The sequence below is a fragment of the Nanorana parkeri genome, unplaced genomic scaffold (assembly GCF_000935625.1).
Source record: "Nanorana parkeri isolate BGI_ZX_2015 unplaced genomic scaffold, ASM93562v1 scaffold973, whole genome shotgun sequence".
NCBI classification, from domain to species: Eukaryota; Metazoa; Chordata; class Amphibia; order Anura; family Dicroglossidae; genus Nanorana; species Nanorana parkeri.
Window position 1 is genome coordinate 288,768 of NW_017307241.1, and position 18,689 is coordinate 307,456.

An 18,689-nucleotide genomic window follows, 5' to 3' on the forward strand; every position below is an offset into this window, starting at 1 on the left:
GGCCAGCAGGGGGGGGGGGGCCCCCGCCGAAATTGGCACTTTTGGCTATCTGTGTCCCAGCGGGGAGGAGAGAAAGTTGCAGCCGGCAGAGCGCTGCAGGAAGAGTGCACTGTGAGCAGCTGGTGTCTCCTCCCACACCGCTCAGCCGCCTATCACAGTTTGGCAGAGCGTTGTGGGGGCGGAGACACAGGAGGCTGGGCTCTCCTCCCTGCTTTGCTCGCTCAGCCTCCTGTGACAGCGTGTCAGAGAGGAGAGCAAGATCCAAACACTCAGTGATTGCTGAGTGTAGATAATTGAGGATATGGCATGTTTACTATATCCTCAATTATGAATGAATGGGAGTGAGCTACATCACCTCCTGTTCATTCATATTGTGGTTATAGTAAACCTACTATGTTATCAATGAACAGGAACACTCGTAAAGGATTCCTGTTCATTGATAACAGGGGATACAGAAAAAGAGATTGAGGACTTTGTGTCCTCAATCTCTTTTTCTATTTTAAAAGGGAAATATCACGGGTCTGTTTAGACATCTAATATTTCCCCGGAGCCCCTAAAAGTAAAGTAAAAAATAAAAATATTTAATTAAAAAAAATGAATTAAATACAAATATATAAAAAAATGTAAAGTTTATAAAAAAATATATTTTGAAAAAAATTTGAAAAAAATTAAAACATATGGGGCTTGCGGGGTACAGTTCCAGTGGATGTTTATATAATGGGGGGAGGGGATTTTTTCTGCCCCGTGCGCCCATAACTCTGGTTACGTCACTGCTTGCCACTACTCCCTGAACTTTTAACTTCTACTTGGGACTGTTACTCAGGATCTCTCCTCTTATGACCGCAAAAACATGTCCTGGTTGGGTCGGATTAATGTGCTTAAGATGGATGTAAAAAACAAGTTTCTTTACCTGTTTCAGGCATTGCCCATTTTCCTCCCTTTGATTTACTTAAGACAGATGTAGAGGGTGTTCACACAGTTTGTTTTGGGGTTCTTCACACCCTCGTCTCTGTTATCGGACGTTGTCCTTGCCTAAACACGGGGGGAGCGAGTGCGCCAGACTTTTTTTTTTTTCTACCATGCCTCTGCTGTGCTGATTGCGCATAGTGGACTGGTACCACCGGGTCAGTGATGAACAGTCGGTTCACTTAGAGGAGACAATTGCCGCATGTGACCTGCTGGCACTGCCTTGGATACCTCCAGTATCCCGCCCGGTGTCTTCCTTCCTTTCTTGACTACACATAACCTAAGGCTGTGGGTTCGTTCTGTTTCCCAACATAGTATTTCTTCGTATGTGGACCCGATGACCCAATAACCCGGCTTTCCCTCTGGCAATGTCTAGCTCTTCGTTTGGCAGGGGGACCAGGGACTCACATGGCCACCTGATCTCTGCAGGAGCAGTCCTCGATGGTCGCTGAACGCATCACCTCAGACCCTAGCCATTGGTTAGCCGAGAGACGGTTTAGCTCTTTTGTATCCTTTCTCCAGGACTGACTGTTTCCATGCCGAACCCACAGCTTTTGATTCCCTCCTTTTGAAGACTTCACCTCCATTTCCCTTTACTCTATCCTTTCTTCCTTGGCTTCTCCATCCATGCCAGGTTACACCTCCGTGTGGGAGCGTGACCAAGGTGTTTCCATTGATTCGGTGGGGGGGGGGGGGGGGATGGGAAAAGTATTTTGGGCTCTCCCACTCCCCATCTATCGCTAGTAAGACCCACTAAGAGAATCTGAAAATACTGACCCAGATGGTACATTTGTCCGGCGGGTCTTTACCGTTTCTACCAGGCTGTATCCGACTGCTGTTGGCGTTGTCATGACGCCCTGTGACATACGACTCGCATCTGGAGGTGTTCTGGCAGGGGGTAGTGAGAATATACTTCAGATTGACAGGTTTTGAGATCGTCACTGACCCCAAGATACTGCTGCTGTCCATGATACCTGGCTCACTCAAATTGGTAAAGAGAGGCATCTTGAGGTACTTTCTTACAGCTGCCAGGATGGTCATCCCACATCGCTGACTTACCTTGATTGTTCCTACCCTTCCTTTGTGGGCTATGGAGATGGATTGTATTGCAGACCTGGAGAACCTGTTTGCCAAGGAGCATGATGGTGACAAATATGTTCTTTCCTGGTCTGCCTAGATAGATAGCCTTTCGATCATCAGATTACTTTTTGGAGGTTATTGCTTCCTAAGTTCCTGGTTCATTATTCCCTTTTGCATTATTGTCAGGGGCTGCACTCCTGACTTCTTATTTCTCTTTTTCTGGTTTCCTCTTCAATACTTTTCTTTCCCCACTGTTACTTCCTCCTACGAGATCCTACTGCTACTGTTTTTTTTGTTATTTTTGCCTGACTTGGGCTCAGTGTTCTCGTGCATACAGTTAGAGCCATCTGAGTTCTTGCAAAAGGTTACTAGTCTAGGTTCCTTAAAAATGTCCTGACCCACAAAGACTTTCCCTGTACATTGGCCTTTATATCCTGTTTTACATGGCAGTTGCCCTTACCCTGAGAAGCTATTTACTCATTCAAAACATTTTCCTCAGCAATATCCTTTTGAAAAGGAGCTCCTTAAGTGGTCTGTCCCTGTGGTACACAGCGATCTTCTGTCTTGTGCCCCTAACAGTTCCTGTTGAAGATGTTACCGTTTTAAAGGACCCCGTGGGCTATAGGTTAGAAGCCCTCTTTAAGACCTTATTTGCCCTGACAGGCCCCCCTATATGTAGTCTGCTATTGTCACTATGGCAGTATGTCAGACGCTTGCTGTCTGATCTAAATCTATGGCTAGGGACCCTGGTTCCATTTTGACCCTTCTCTGCTCCGTGTTATGTGGGATGGTGGATACTCTATGCCAGGTGCCCAGGATTGGTCTCCTCTTAGTTTATATGAGGCAGATCCTTTGGTTTAAGTGCTGGTCTACAAGCTGGCTAAGTTTGGGACAAGCTGGCTAAGTTTCTGAATCACCCCAGATGCCTGTACAGCGAGACCAGGCTTCCCCTGACACATAACTGAACACATTTTATATCTACTGAACACATTTTATATCTGTTGGCTTTTAGCAGTAAAATCTATGTGCTTGAGTTCTGAAGCTTGCACGAATACATGGTACTACAGTAGGGGTCCCTATAGGGAGTTTGATACTACGGTAGATGCCACGGGGAAGTGGAACAAGGTGGGTGCTGGCTTCCCCATGAGATAGAAGCGGTAAGTAAAGCCATTACATTCTACCTATAACTGGAGTTGCACTGTTAGGTGGCTTTATTGGCAGATTATTTTTTTGGCAGTAATGTGGTATACAAGTTTAAATAGTGATGGAACAATATTTACCAGCACAGATGATGACCAATAGTGTGGAAAGTTTTCAATATTAAACTATATCAGTACAATACACTTTCTATCATGGCCTCCCACTGATGTGTTGTGCTCTTGTTTTGTTTAATTAGCAATTTATTTGTGTATGAAAATCATTAAAGCTGTATGAAAAAAAAAAAATCTCAAACCATCTTCATAAACTAACTGTCTGGTACTTTTAACTAGTTGCATCAAACCCTATTAGGCCTTTTTATGCATACATGATTAATGCTCTTTGCTGTCTAATCATTAATTATTAACTCAGACCTTTTAAATTTGTATATTTTTGTGCATGGTATTGCAGCTATAGCAATGCATAAATGTTTACAAAGGTGAAACAAACTAGGGCTGCAACAACTAATCGATTATAATCGATTATTGAAAAAGTTGTCAACTTTTTCAATAATCGATTAATCGGCTTCCGATCAGTTGGCCCTGTTCACAGCTCCACACGCTGTGCGCTGTACCTCCTCATTTTTTTTCTTTGCATTCAAGATGGGCCAACCTGTCTGTTCAGCTTTATGCTGAACCAAACGTTTCCTGCTTTTCGTTTTGCTAAAGCACTGAATATCGCCATTTTTGTTGTCTGTTCGAAAATACTGTGTTCACCCCCATCTCCATTATTGCTGATCTACTCATGCTCCTTTGCAAACACTTCTTTTATACACGTTTGCACTGCAGCTGCAAATCATTGTTCAGTTTTGGCTTCTAATGGTTACAGTGGCAAAACATTCCTGTGCTGCGAGTGTCGGGACAGCCACTTAATCCATTAAAAGCGTACTTGACGGGACGACTATGCAGGAGAACATTTGGGAGACAACTACATAGTGTTCTCACTCCATAACAGGAAGGGCCTGAACGGGGACACATCTGGCCGGTTTAGGGGTATTGGTGAAAGCTTCAGATTTAAAAGAAAACAAAAATTGCATGTTACTTTTGAAACTGGCATATTACAGACGGTTATTTTGGTTGTCTGGCTTAAAGGAGATCTATGAGGTGAGTGATTTCCACTCATCCTCATAGTTAAAGCCGACCTGTGACAAAGAAGCTGTCACAGCCCGGATCTATCGATTGGAAGTGAGCAGAAACATGCCGTCGAACCGATCAGTCAGTCACCGCTCTCCGCTGGGATTCCCCCCTCCCCTCTCCGATCCTCCAGTGCTGAGTGGAGGAATGGACGGGGAGGGGGCGGGCACAGCTGGCTCTGCCTCTAGATGGGCAGAGCCAGCTGTCACTCATGGAGCTGGGTGGATCTCGACAGTAATTATGTGATCCGTCCCGGCTGCGTTAGCTCACAGTATATCGCGGGCAATAACCCACAATATACTGAGCTTTGGGTCACGGAAATGTCCTAGTATATGTATATGTCCTCCCGTGACCCTAAAGAGAACAATTTGGGAAAACACTTACCCCATAGTTCTCTTAAGTCTACTTTAAGCTACTAAATGCTCCTGCATGACGGTCTAAAAAAAGTACCAAATCCAGTTACTACGTGATGTACAAGCTTTATAAAGTAAACAAAAAACTCTTTATTTAACCTGACTGAGCCAAAACTTCCTTTATTTGTTCCTGATATGCTTCTCCTTCCAGGTCAGAGAGGAAGGGTTTCAGCTACAAAATCAGCAGAGACCATGTTGATGGCTACACATCCCACTGTAGTGCAAGCAGTCATTGTGTACAAGAAAGTGGCAACTCTGCTCTGAATTCAAGAACATTGCAGCATTGTTGCCACATCACAGGAAGATGCATTAATTGGACTTCACTAGCAGACTCAAGTATTTCTGGGACTTTGAAGGGGATTGCACAATCCCCTTATAATTAAAAGAGGACTATGAGGTGAGTGTCACTCATCCTCCTAGTTAGAGCCGACGTGTGACAATGAAACTGTCACACGTCGGCTCTATTGATCAGGCAGTGAGCAAACACATACCGTCGCTCGCTCACTTTCCGATCATCTCCCTGCAGAGAGAAGAGACCGTCAGTCACTGCTCCCCGCAGGGATTCCCCTCTCCAATCCTCTAGCGCTGATTTGGAGGCACGAACAGGGTAGGGGATGGGCCCAGCTGGTTCTTCCTCTAGATGGGTAGAGCCCACTGTCAATCAGCTAGCTGGGTGGATCTCGACAGTATTGTCCGGATCAATCCTGGCTGCGGCGCTCTTAGCACATAGCTCGCTATATATTAAACTTTGGGTCACGGAAGGACGTTACAATATGTCCTCCCTTGACACTTAAGAGAACTATGGGGAAAAAAAGTTTACCACAAATTCTTTTTCAGTACTATAACACAATGTTGTTTTTTTTTTTATTGGCGGTCATAGCTCTACTTTAAAGTGACATTAAACCCTCAGATTTTTTAACATAAACCAATACTGTAATGTGTGCCTTACTGTAATCCATGGTAGTTTCCCTTCTCTTTGCTGCTCTTCCTTTTAAATCCACATGTCTTATGCTTGGGGAGAACTTCCGTTTGCAGCTGAGTGCCTCTTCCTGTAGTGCTGGCTCAGGTTGCAAACGTACACACAGACACCATGTAGCCATTCCAGAGACAAGGCAGTCTGCTGCAAAACAGAAGTTCTGCCCAGCATGAGAACAGATACAGATTTAAAAGGAAGAGCAGCAAAGAGAAGGGAAACAACCATGGATTACAGTAAGGCACACATTACAGTATTTTATGTAAAAACATCTGAGGGTTTAATGTCACTTTAAGTGAGATATAGCGAAGCCGAGTTGTTTGATTTGCTGGAAGCAAAAGTAACTTATTTTTTCTTTTTGACCTGGGGTTTTCAGTGCCAATAATTTTGGCTTGCAGATTGTACTTGGTGAAAATTTTGTTTTATAATGTGGATTACCAAATACACTATTGCATTCCTACTAGTGATGCAGATGTTTATGTTCAGCTGAAGTCAAATTATATGAAGAGACATGGATTAAGGAGGCCAGACTATGACCTCTCCATCCATTCCATTTATGCCTGGAGGGATTCAGTAACTTTTTATGCTTCTGCAAATGCTCATTCAGTCTGTGGAAGAAAAAATTGTTTTGGCACATTGGATTTTCCCAGGTAATCACCGTTCTTCCTGAGAAATTGTGAATCCAGCTAGTTTCAACTTGAAATTTTGTAAAGTGCCAATTCACATGTGAAGTGGCAAAAAAGAAAACTTAAGATTTACTTTCTAGCCTCCTTAATTGGCCACTTATAATACAATCGGTGGGGATTTTTTTTCTACTTATAACCCCCTGCAGTGCTCACAGTGAAATCCCTATTGAATCTCACAAAGTGAGTCAAGAGCGCAATAACTATTTTGTATGTTCATCTTTTTGAAGTCTGAACTGTGGAGAATCGTATGTATGCATGTTGCACGTTGCTATATTGTTATTTATTTAGTTATCAACTGTTTTGAATTGTTACACATTTCCAGCACTGTGCATTAGTTTTGAGATTGGCAAATTGTAGCCACTGCATTAAAGCGAACCAGTACATCCTCTGGGACACTTTCCTACCAGTTCCACTGGTAAAATTGAGTATTTGCGGAAAATGTGAGGTCCATTTTCCATTATTTGCCTATCTTTAATAAATTTGAATGCAAGTTAAGACTGTTTATAAAAAAAAAAAAAGAGACCAGGGCCAGGTACTCCCAGAAGTAAAGTGAGTGCTTGGTTCATGGTTGACTCTTACAAAGCTACTTCCCCATCTGCCAGGTTATGAATGGTGTACTTGTACATTCAGGCCACACTTGCCACAGATCTGTTGATGCTTCCCCTGGCAGTTTCACCATCACAAAGCTACTTCCCCATCTGCCAGGTTATGAATGGTGTACTTGTACATTCAGGCCACACTTGCCACAGATCTGTTGATGCTTCCCCTGGCAGTTTCACCATCACAAAGCTACTTCCCCATCTGCCAGGTTATGAATGGTGTACTTGTACATTCAGGCCACACTTGTCACAGATCTGTTGATGCTTCCCCTGGCAGTTTCACCATCACTTGGAAGTGCAGGTGGAAGGTGGCCCCTGTAACATGGTCGCTGGATGTCCTTATGCATTTAGATTTAGCCTGCAATGGGTTATGGACAAAGTCTGATTTGTTTGCATATCTTGCACACTTTGAGACCATTCTGTGATTATACATATTGTCATTTTTACTCAAGCAGAACAGTGGTCCCATCCTTGCACCTTGACAAGCACACAAGAATTTCAGGGATAAGTTTGACTGCTGGATTCTGCTTGGTGTTCTACAAGATCTGTGCCTGAATGGCAGATACCTTGCCTAAACTCTTTCAAACATGCTAAATATTTATCGGTTATAAATTCTAGTGTGATGTTTGATATTCATTCTGTTTACAAAATAGCAAATTTGTTATTTGCTACACTCTTATGCTATGCTTCATGTAAAATATTTTTTTTATCTTGCAGATTGGAAGCCTTGAAAATTATTACCACTTTTATCACAGCAAAACCATTAAACGGTCAACTTACAGCAGCCGTGGGACACACAGCTTTCTGCAGATGGACCCAAATGTAAGTTTCTTTTTGTCAACCTAGCATGAATTTAGAAATGGTCTACTTTTCTGCAAACCAGAATGGTGAGAAAATTTGGAAAGTCAAGACGTCAACAATCACAATTAGGTGTTACTTAATTGCCCTGACATCTGATTGGTTTCTTTGGCACTTCGTACCATCCTCATAAAAATGATTCTGTTAGAACTAGGTTTGTGAATCTGCATATTTCTTATGTCACATATTTTTCCTTCAGCTAATTCTAGATTCTGCATTTTATACTTGTCATTCTTGAGACTTTGTTCCCTCGTAAAGGTTTTTGTTTTTTTCATTAAAGGAACATTCATGTCAAGTGTCAGCTAATGCGAAATTTCGACTATACTCCATGCCAAGAAACCTCAAGGGCGACCTGCCCAACTCCCAGAACTTTTTTAGTTTTGTGCTATTCCTCTCCAATATTTTCTTCTCTAAAAGCATGCATTTTTTCTGGTACTAATTTAAGCTTGTTTATTTTGTTGTAGTGGTCCATTAGGGGATAATGTGTAACAATGTGAATTAACATGAGGAAGGGTAGTGCTTTTAAGGAAGATGACGCCTTTAAAAAGTGTTGGGTTGAGGGAGCGTGGTGGGGGGATCATGAGAGTACTTTGCAGAAATTGGGGACATTGGAGACTTAGGTTTTATGCCTGATTAATCTGACCACATGTGAGCAGAGGCTTCCCCAAGCTAGTTGTCAACTGGTGTGGCCGCCGAGTGTCACCTGCTGCGACATCATCATGCATGCATACAACATCATTACGTACACAGGTAATTACCTCACACTCACTTAACAGGGAGAGGAGGGGACTTTCATGCGGCAGGATAAGGTATACCGCCGGGTGCTCTCGGTCCATGACAAAATAGTTATTTTGGTGTCACCCGGTGCAGGCAGCACCCCCATTGTGACGCCACTGCATGTGAGTGCATTTTATTGGTTTGCTTCACAAGAAGGATGTGGTGTTTTGTCATTAAAAAAACAGTGGTGTATCCCCTTCCAGTCTATTTAGCCAGCTAACAGTACTGACCAGATGGAATGAGAACAAGGTATGGAGAGAGGAAGCAACTTATAGTGCAGCTGGAAGACCGGAGTTTGCCTACCCCTGCTATAGGGTTTAGCGCACTTTATACGTTTGCATTGGTAATACTCCACAGCAAGCTGCTTTATTTTCTTGAAATATTTATTATGCAGATTTGAGAGATTAAACCATTTTCAGGCTGTGCTAAATTTATTATTTAGATAACTTAACTGTATGTTCAGAGAACTGTCCTTCCTTGGATGGTTGGATTAGTTTACATGGCTTTTCTCGGTTTCCCCCAATCATCTTTCAGGACAGCAACCTGAGAAATGATTGGTTGCTCCCTCTACAGAAAACACAAGTATAACTGGTTTATATTCCCCTCCCACCCCCCTCATCCCTCAGTTAAATTAAAGTAGACTTCCTCCACCAGTGCACGAGGGAAACAAACACCATGAACTTTACTTATTTATTTTGTTTTTAAAAGAGGAGGATCGCAGGTTCCTCCATTTAGGGCACATTGTCAGATTTTGTAAAATCATGAAAGGAAAGGCCGGAGCCCCAGTGGAGCAAATCTGCAGAGCATCTGTTGTGGGGTCTAGTCAGGTTACCTTTGTCTATCTCGGTAGGGAAGGTTTTCTTGCAACAAGACCTAGTGTTCAGCAGTAAAGTTCTACAGATAGTGGTTCCCATCCTGAGGTAGGCTTGTTTTTCTTCCTTCTCTCAGGTTGCTGTACTGGAAGATGATCGGGGAAATTCCCCGTTACATTTACCGGCAACGTTTTTTTCTGGGAATCTTTCGGGACAGCAAGCCTACTTCCCACCCATTTATTTTGTTTGTTTTCATGTTTGTTTCCTGATTGGGAGAAACCAATAGTTTTTAAGGTTCTCTGGAAGATTCCCAGAAACAGTTACCTGAATTTTGTATTTACCATAAAGATGATAGAGAAATGTTACAGGGAAATGAACTTGGCGCAAAATTGTTCTTTATGTAGAGAGAAGTAACATGACAGTACAGCCCTGCGTTTGTAGTAACATTAGGATAAGCAGACAGGTTGTTATCAATGGCTTGTGTAGAGATATATACCAGGATATTTACACTAATGGCTCTGAATAACTGACCTCACTCTTGCCCAATAATAGTTTTTGCTTTGAGTGCTAGAAGAATTTCTCTTGTGTTGTAACCTAGTTGCAATGAAGTCTGTCTGCTTTCTTCTGGAAGTAGAGAGGTTAATGTCTGTCTGAGATGAAAGTGTGAGTTTGAATGTGTTTGCAGAATTCTGTGCAGTTATTTTTGGACTGTGCTCGGTCATGTAATAGCACTTTTTATAATGTAGCAGTGTGACATTTCTACTCTCCCAATCTCATCGCACTCTCTTGCTTTTAAGCTGCCTTATTGTTCTTGTCCATGTAGATTCAGTGTTTGTGGTAAAAACTCCACGGGCAAAGGTAATGCACATTAAACAAAATGTCATCCCATTAGCCACCATTGATGTTCTATAAACACATGCTTTTTATCATTACACTATACTTATCTCTGAACAGAATAACTGTTGCCTTTGCTGTATAATCCCTTAGCTGTCCAGTAGACTAATTTTTTCCCCTTGAAAATGCTTTCTGCCTTCTAATGCTCAGCTAGTTAATGTTCTTCTATACTCCTTAATTTGCATGTATGGATGTACTTGCGCCCCAAAAGGTTTGAGATGCAGTTCTGTTTGTTATTGCTTATGCATCCAAATGTCTTTTGGCTTAATTTGTGAATCCTAATAAGAATGTTGATTCTTCATAGTGTTAGTTTTGTAAGTTAAATTGTTGAAATCCTAATTATCTCAATTAAATTCTAGATTGTAGTACTACAAAACTCCAAGAGGTATACAATTACACAAAGCACAGTATGAAAAAATACCTGAAAATTGCTGCTTCAGGTCCATCCACGTATTTGGTTTGCTGCAGATCCAGCTCTGTATTATGAAGGCTGGATAAGCACACATTACCAGTATTTCTGTAGTTTAAAAGGATTTAAGCTTACCAGCAGTAATGCGTCAGAAACCCTTGAAGCCTTATGTATTTCATTCAGTGCTTAATCAGAATGTCTATAGTCTGATTACGGTAAGCACTGGATATTGCCGGAGATGCATTAGTGTTCCTGAATTATTGCGGCTTGTTTAAATAACACCTTAAAAATTGCAGCAATATTGGTCTGTGCGTCATCCATTCTTCTTGTTCACGTATGTGCAGATCTTGAATTTTCCAGGAAAATTTCATCTTGGCCTCACTCTTTCCTAGCTCCTCGTTCTCTGTTCAGTGAGGCCTTCACATAATATGACCAATATGGATGCTGAAGTAGTTGAGGGAGGTAGAATAGGATAAGCATTGATATGCATAAAACATAAAGGAAAGCAATATCATAAGGTGCAGCCAGCAGGAATTTGTGAAAGTAATCAGAAACCAAAGGGCGGCCTGTGCTTTGCTTGCCTGGGGTACAGCAACAGATCCACTTTAACAAACTCTCTATGTATGCCATTTCTGTATTTTTTTTTTTAAGAGATCACTTGAACTTGGCCTTCCCTAGCAGCACATACTAAACCTTCCTTTCATTACTGCTTCATTCAGCTACTGGGAGTGAAGGAAAGTCCTGTGTAAGAAGAAATACTGCAGTCGTAGCTTGCACAAGACTATGGACGCCCCCCGTGTGGCAGTGCTAATTTGCCTTGTCCAAACACATGGTGTTCTATACATGAAAGTACTATATACTTGGAAGTACAGGGTATTTCCTTTGGTTCCCAATGCTGAACAGAGCACACATGAGCTTTAAAGGGGCAGCTGTAAACATAATAAAACTTTTTTGAAGAGTTTTGACATTGTTCCCTACAGGTGGATAATGTGTTACGGTCTAAAGCAGCGGGAGGCACGTGCCAGACCTCCATCTGTGGTGAAACTACAGATCCCATCATGCATCTGCCTCAAGGAGTCATGTCTGTGGCTGCCAGTGTTTCAATGCCTCATGGGATTTGTAGTTCCACAACAGCTGGAGAACATGTTTGTCTACCCCTGGTCTAAAGGCTTAGTGTTGCGTGTATGTGTTGGTTGGCTTTATACTGGAAGCAATTCTGGCGGCTGAGCTGCTGCCAGATCACTTCCAGGGGCTGGTGAAGACTGTCCAAAATTTTGAGAATCAATTCCTCTATCGTGCCTGCAGCTTCACAGGTCAGTGGAGGCTTGTTTTAAAATAGGTTTTGCTGCTTAGTTGACTGTCCATAGCCTAGCCACAGTACTACTGTAATGTTGCAAAGTGTTCAGTTATGCACATGGGTGCATACAGTTTCTACTTAATGGAGAAGGATCTACTTTCATTCAAGTCTTTTTAAACACTCATACCTAAAATCCCCCCTTTATAAACTTCCCAGTGTGTAGCAGTATCATTGTAATAATCACTGTAATCATTGTAAAAAATATTTACCTTTAGAAATTTCTGGACCAGTCCAAAGGCATTTCTCTTAACTTCCGGTGGGGAGTGTGCATAATGTTTAGTAGTTTAGGCATTAAAAGGGCACAATGCTGGATTGCATAGTAACCTAGGAGCTGCTGTAAATTAAACAGGTGGGTGGCACAAGGGGAAGTGAAATGCACAACATGAAGCTGTCACTGCTGGGGGAACGGTCTGGCACTGTCAGCGTGATCACACAATCATTTAGTCCTGCCTGGGAGCATGCACAACAGGGTGACCAATGCTGGAACTACAGGAAGAACATAAATTCTAGTGCTGTCACCCTTTAGGTGGAAGTGGTTTTATGTGTACAAATTAGGGGTTTTCTGCAGGTAAGAAAAGGCGAGGTACAAGGAATACAGGAAACCGAATGTTATATCCTATTAAATGTTTGAGGGTTTTCTATACACTTTATATGCAACTGAGGAAGTCCAGTGCCTGTATCATTTAGTGAACCCTATAAACCAGCGGTCGCCAACCAGTGGTCCACGAGAAAATTTTGGTGGCCCCTCTGGCCAGGCTGGGCCGTCATTGAAGCGGCACGGAGGCTCCGGGGCTGCCTCCCACTGACTCAAGCAGTGGCTGTCACAAGGAATGCGTGGCTCTGCAGGAGGCAGGGCATCTCGTCAGTACCCGGACTGAGCAGGCTGCGGGACATAGAAAAAGTAGGGAGAAGCCAGGTAATAGAGGCACGGGGGTGGTTGGGGGGCAGTGCTGAAGCTAGGGGGGGGGGCAGCATGTGCTCCGGGTGCCGCCGGCAAAGCCAGTGGCAGATTCGACACGGGGGAAACTATTAATATTGCTGGGCCTCCCTCCTCCAGCACTGCCACTCCTGCAGGCACACCTGCACTTATGTATGTGTATATATAGATATATTCTCGTGTGTGAATAATTAATTTAGTGGTCCCTGAGGTCCGAAAGGTTGGCGACCGCTGCTATAAACAACATCAGAAAGCTCATTCTTTGTCTCAAACTAAGCCTGGTACAGGTGAGACTGGATGTTCAGTCAGTGCTCAGGTAGTTGAGCCCTTATTGAATATGACTCTGATATGGATATACTGCAGCAGAAAATTAATAATGTGCATTGCTGCAAGCTGAAATTCTATTTTATACATAAAACCTGTACTTCACACTCTCTTGGGATAACAGCTTCTGGTAATGTCTGTGTCCTTTGCTTATGAAGGAAGGTTTTATCAGTTTGATTTAGGGGAAGAAAATACTCCTAAACACTTGTTGTGGCGCCATATCTCTAATGAATACATTGATTAGGCTTCTGTTTTTGTGGCACCTTAGATAACTAAATAAAGTAGTTACAGTTGCTTGGTATCGATTTACTAAATCTAAAACAAAACCAATTTGTCCTTTTGAGTCACACAATTGGTCTGCTTGGATCAAAAATCACTGTTGTGCAAATGACCTTCTAAATATCTTTTTATCCCACACCAATATTGCTTACACATTCTAGGCTCTGAACTTTGCTACCTGGTTGGAGTTTTAGTGACCTTTCCCCCACCAAAATATTTCTAAGCAAGCCATACTTGTAAAAGAATACTGTGTATACTCCCCATTCCTGCTGCCTGTGCTGCTGAATTCAGCTCTGATGATGAGAATTTTTCTCAGGAGTTAAATCTTAAAAATGCCTTCAAGTACCTTTTAAATATTAACAAAAATGTAGATTATTACTCGGCTGTAGATCCTCAAATCATCTCTGAATTGGTGCTGACACTGTCCTTCCTTCTAGTGGATCTAGTGATTTTGTTCCCCATGGCCCATGTGTGTGTTATAAAGTAGCCACCGCTCCAAGCTCGCTCCTGTGATAGACTACAATCTCAATACAAATTGGTAAACAAAATGTGAGATTGTAGTCTGTCACAGAAGCGAGCTTGGAGCGGTGACTACTTTCCAACACACACAGAACACGGGGAACAAAAGTAGCCACCCTCCAGAAGGAAGGAGAGAGACGGTACTAATTCAGTGATAATTTAGGACCTACAGCTGATGCACAAATTAAGTAAAATTTGTGTTAATATTTAAGGTACTTGCATGCATTTTTTACATTTAACTCCTGAGTTTAGTGTCGCAATAAATTTGCAGTCAAAACGGCACTTCCCAGTAGTGACTATTTCCTGGGTCTCCCACAGCACCCACTGGTTCCTTCTGTGGATCTCCAGGTCAACGCTGTTTCCTGTAATGGATAGAGATCAGAGGGAAGAACCAATGTGAACTGTGGGGAACCCAGGTGGTTGACACCACCGGAAGTGTCCTTGTGTGGATGTTTTGTGTAGTAACGGGGTTCTTTTTGAAACCGAATCCTAGGTAGGTAATTTTAAATCATGTAAAATACTTTCTTATCTTTACTTGGCAAAATTATTTTTGAGCCACTTCGGTGCCTTGGTACCCTTGACAAAAACAACACAGGTAGGTTGATCCTTGACCTCCCATTTTTTGGCTTGTTCTGGAGCAAAAAAAACTCAGATTCAATTAGGCTTTATACTTGTGATTGTAAACTGAATATGAAAATGTTGCGGAAACCAGAATAAATGGAGGTTGCTGCAACCTAAATTTGTACAAATTTTGCAGACAAAATATAACCTGTATACATCTACCTGATTTAGTGATAAAAAAATGTATACAAATTTAGAAACTTTTTTTAACACATTTCTGGATTGTCCCATATGCCCTTTTCTTTCTTTGGTTGTTTGACATATCTTTTGGTTTAAATGGACTAACATGTTGTTCAGGAGTGGTTTCACTAAGGCTGGTGTTAAATTATTAATGTATACATCTACCTTGTCTAGACACGAACTACAAAAAATGTGAAAGCTACGTTCCTGTAAATTAATTTTTAGTTTGTTTTATATCGACATACTTCAATTGGGTGAAGGAGTGATTTTTGTTTTTTTGTTGGATAGTCTGATTTCCTCATAATTACTTTGAATTCTATTACTGTTTTTCTGTTAAATAGTTTGTTGTAAACGGGACATAGACTGAACACTCCAAACTTGATCGATAGGGCCTTGGAACACATACTTTTCTGCCTTGGTTCTCTTCAATAAATAATTTATGGCTTAAACATTTTACTTACAAATAATTCAAGATTGTAGATGTGATATATTGGAATAAGTCATTTAAACAATTGCTATACATTTTTGGATGGTTGACTCTTTAAAGGAGACACATACAAAGTAAATGTGTTGATTACATAGTTAAGTCATTACTTCCAATCTGCAAATTATTTGTCTGGTCAGTGCTTTAATGCATCATGTACATGTGTCCTTTCACCAGGGTCACCATTTGGCCAGTATTGTACCAGCCTGATGAGTAGAAGCTGTTGTTGCTAGGAAAGAGATAGCCAAGCTGGTATTTGTTTCAGCAAAGTTGCACCAAAGCCCATTCTTTGGATAATGTATGGTTACTTCACTTTACAACTGTGCATGCAGTGCTATCGGGAACAGTTTTTAACTTTTATACTGTAAAGAACTGTTCTGTAAGTACCATTGCCTTTTTGGCACTTTACTGCCAAAGGCCAAGGGTATAAATCTTGGCACTGCTTTCTGGCAAGCACAGAAAGTCAGATGTTTGACACTGGTGGAGCTCATTGGTGATTATAAAGGCTGATTTAAACTAAGATGTTGCAGTAATGCACAGTACATGTTTTTTCTGCTGTCAAGACAATGAATGACAACACATACACAATGAGGAGAATTTATAAAAACTGGAGCAGACAAAATCTGGAGCAGCTGTGCATGTCAACCAATCAGCTTCTCTTTAATTTTCAAATCTTCACTGAACAAACTGAAGATGGAAGCTGATTGGTTTCCCTAGGCAACTGCTCCAGATTTTGTCTGCTCCAGTTTTGATAAATTTCCCTCAGAGTTTTATTAGGTAGCATTCATTTTGAATGACACCATATAGCACGAAGGCATGGCACCACAATGCACAGATGTGAACCGTCTTGTGTGTTGTAGTGTTCAGATTTTGTTTGTGTGTTGACAGTCAAAGTAATTAGACTGCTTAGCACAACATACATTAAAGCTGGAATACCTGATCAAAAATCCGTGGGAAGTGCTTCTACGTAAGCTCATAACGGGTTTATGCAAAAATCAACAATGCTCGATATCCAACATATTCATGGCCGCTAAACAAACAATTGCTAGATCCTGGAAATCCCCTGAGCTTTCTTATATGGAGGTTAAACCGCATCACAGGTGTGATGATTAATGAATAACTAACTGCTATCTTGGATGGTTCCTAAACAAATTTGGGAGCCTTGGATCACCTATGATTGTTGAACTTTGGCCCAGTCCATCTACAGATTTGATGGAATCTCCTGCGAAATGGGTTAAGTACTTACCAGCCCTATTACAGTTTAAACCTATTTGATGCTCGATCCCCCTTTTCCTGATCCCACTGGGCAGTCCTAGCACATATATCCCTGTCTTTGCTCACCAATGGGGCTTAAACCTCCAGAGTCCGATTACAGTGGTGCCCTCTATTAGTGGTTCAGTGGTTTACTCTATACAGTGGTTCCCTCTATGTGATCCATGTAGCCAACAGTCCTACTTGGTTGTTCATTCCTAAACATTTTATTTTACCGTATGTAATTTCCACAAAATGTTCTGATTACTTTTGTCTATACTTTTAAAGTTATTAAAGTTTTTTCTGTTGTAGTGACTATTTGAAAACAATAACATTTTGTGAGGGGAAAAAAAAGGAATTGACCGCAAAACACTGTACATGATCTGCAGACAATTAAAATGTATCTTTACTGACCTAAAAAAAAGGGGAAAAAAAGCTGGAATACAACACCTTTATATTTGCATGCCTTGCTGCAACGTACTAATGTGAATGCCTGTTAAACAGTGCTAGTTAAGCAGGACTGGATAAATTAAGGTTTAACAAGCCTGATGGTACCAGCCTCTTCAGAGAGGCATCCTGTGGTTAGGAAGTGCTGGTAATCCAGTATTTTAAATTAATCTTCGTGGTGTGAGGGTTTTTTTTTTATATGTGCAACCTGGATGGGTAACTTTTAGGTTATAGGTTTTTTTTAATGATGGTTGGGAGTTGGTGGGAGCCATGTTGTCTCTGTGGCCACCATTGATGGTTGTGATATGCTTAGCATGATTGGCCACACAAGATTTACTGGTTTTCTGAAACTACATAGGGATTATTTAGTGTCTCCACTTTCTTAAGCAGTTGTGTAGGGTGTTTAATCATGACTGGCACGACAGTCCAATAAGCGCCAGATACTGGACTATAAATAAAATGGTTGGGCTTTAATAAATCTAATGCTTGAAAGTGAAACGTTCTTAGTTTTGGGAAAATCAATCAATGAATAAAACCCTTTTTTTTTTAATTTATTTTTTATCGCTGTCTGTTACCACCCTGGAAGATCTGCACTCACATTCTGTCCCAATGACCGTTGTCACTGAACAGAAATGAGGAGAAATCTCCCAGGGAGATTAATCACAGGTAGCATTTCCTTCCTATCCTCTACTGTTCTTTCGCCAAGAGTCTCATGCATCGATGGGGGCATAAAAACTGCCACTCTAACTCTTCCCAACTCTATAGAAAACTTTGCAGTAAACATTACCTGTCTCTTTGTAGCTCAGTGCATATTTTCAGCGCTGGTATGAATGTATTCTATTGCACATGTACAAGTGTAAGGCCCCATCCACACCAATGGAAAGTAACCTCAAATGAATGGATGTGAATGGGATCAGTTCACACCACTCCGTTGTGTTGCAAAAAAAGTAGAGCATGCTCACTCCTTTTTTTTTTTTTTTTTTTCCAGTGCAACGTAATAGAACGTGTCAAACAGATAAACAGAAGTAAAAAATAAATAAATACATAGGTTTGTCCACTCAGTACCTATTAGTTAAAATAAACTGGCAAAAAAAGAAAAAGGGAAATCAAGGGAAGTTAAAATTGCAAGTACCGGTAAATGCACTTCCGTTGACTTATGTTTTAGGTCCAATTTTGTTGTGAACGGGCCCGGAGTCATTCTGTCACGAACCGGCAAAATGGCCAAGGATCCCAAACCCGAAAGACTAATCTTGCTGTAGTTCCACTTTAAAGCTTTGCTCTCGACATTTCATTTGCTTTTCAGCACACAGACCTTTCTTTAATGTAGCATTTTTCTGAATGTTGATTACTCATGTGCTTGTGCTATGGGTTGACCTACATCACCCCATGATGCTGTACTCCGCAGCAGTGCATGTGCTGTCAGGTGTTCACATTCAGTAATAAAAGACCTTTGGGCCATCTGTCATTTCACTCTCACCCATGCTTGTCACAGC

General features: G+C 41.5%; 1 protein-coding gene across 5 annotated transcripts in view; it reads left to right on the forward strand.

Annotated features, from left to right (window-relative positions):
* The window catches only part of PCSK6 (proprotein convertase subtilisin/kexin type 6), a 157,582-nt gene that overhangs the window by 44,417 nt on the left and 94,476 nt on the right, over positions 1–18,689 (forward strand). For 3 of the 5 annotated variants that reach the window (XM_018566763.1, XM_018566762.1, XM_018566764.1), the window contains exon 2: positions 7,765–7,873. In XM_018566763.1, the coding sequence (XP_018422265.1) occupies positions 7,765–7,873 (109 nt within the window). The remainder of the gene's footprint in view (positions 1–7,764; positions 7,874–18,689) is intronic. The other 2 variants (XR_001941756.1, XM_018566761.1) reach the window with 1 other exon arrangement.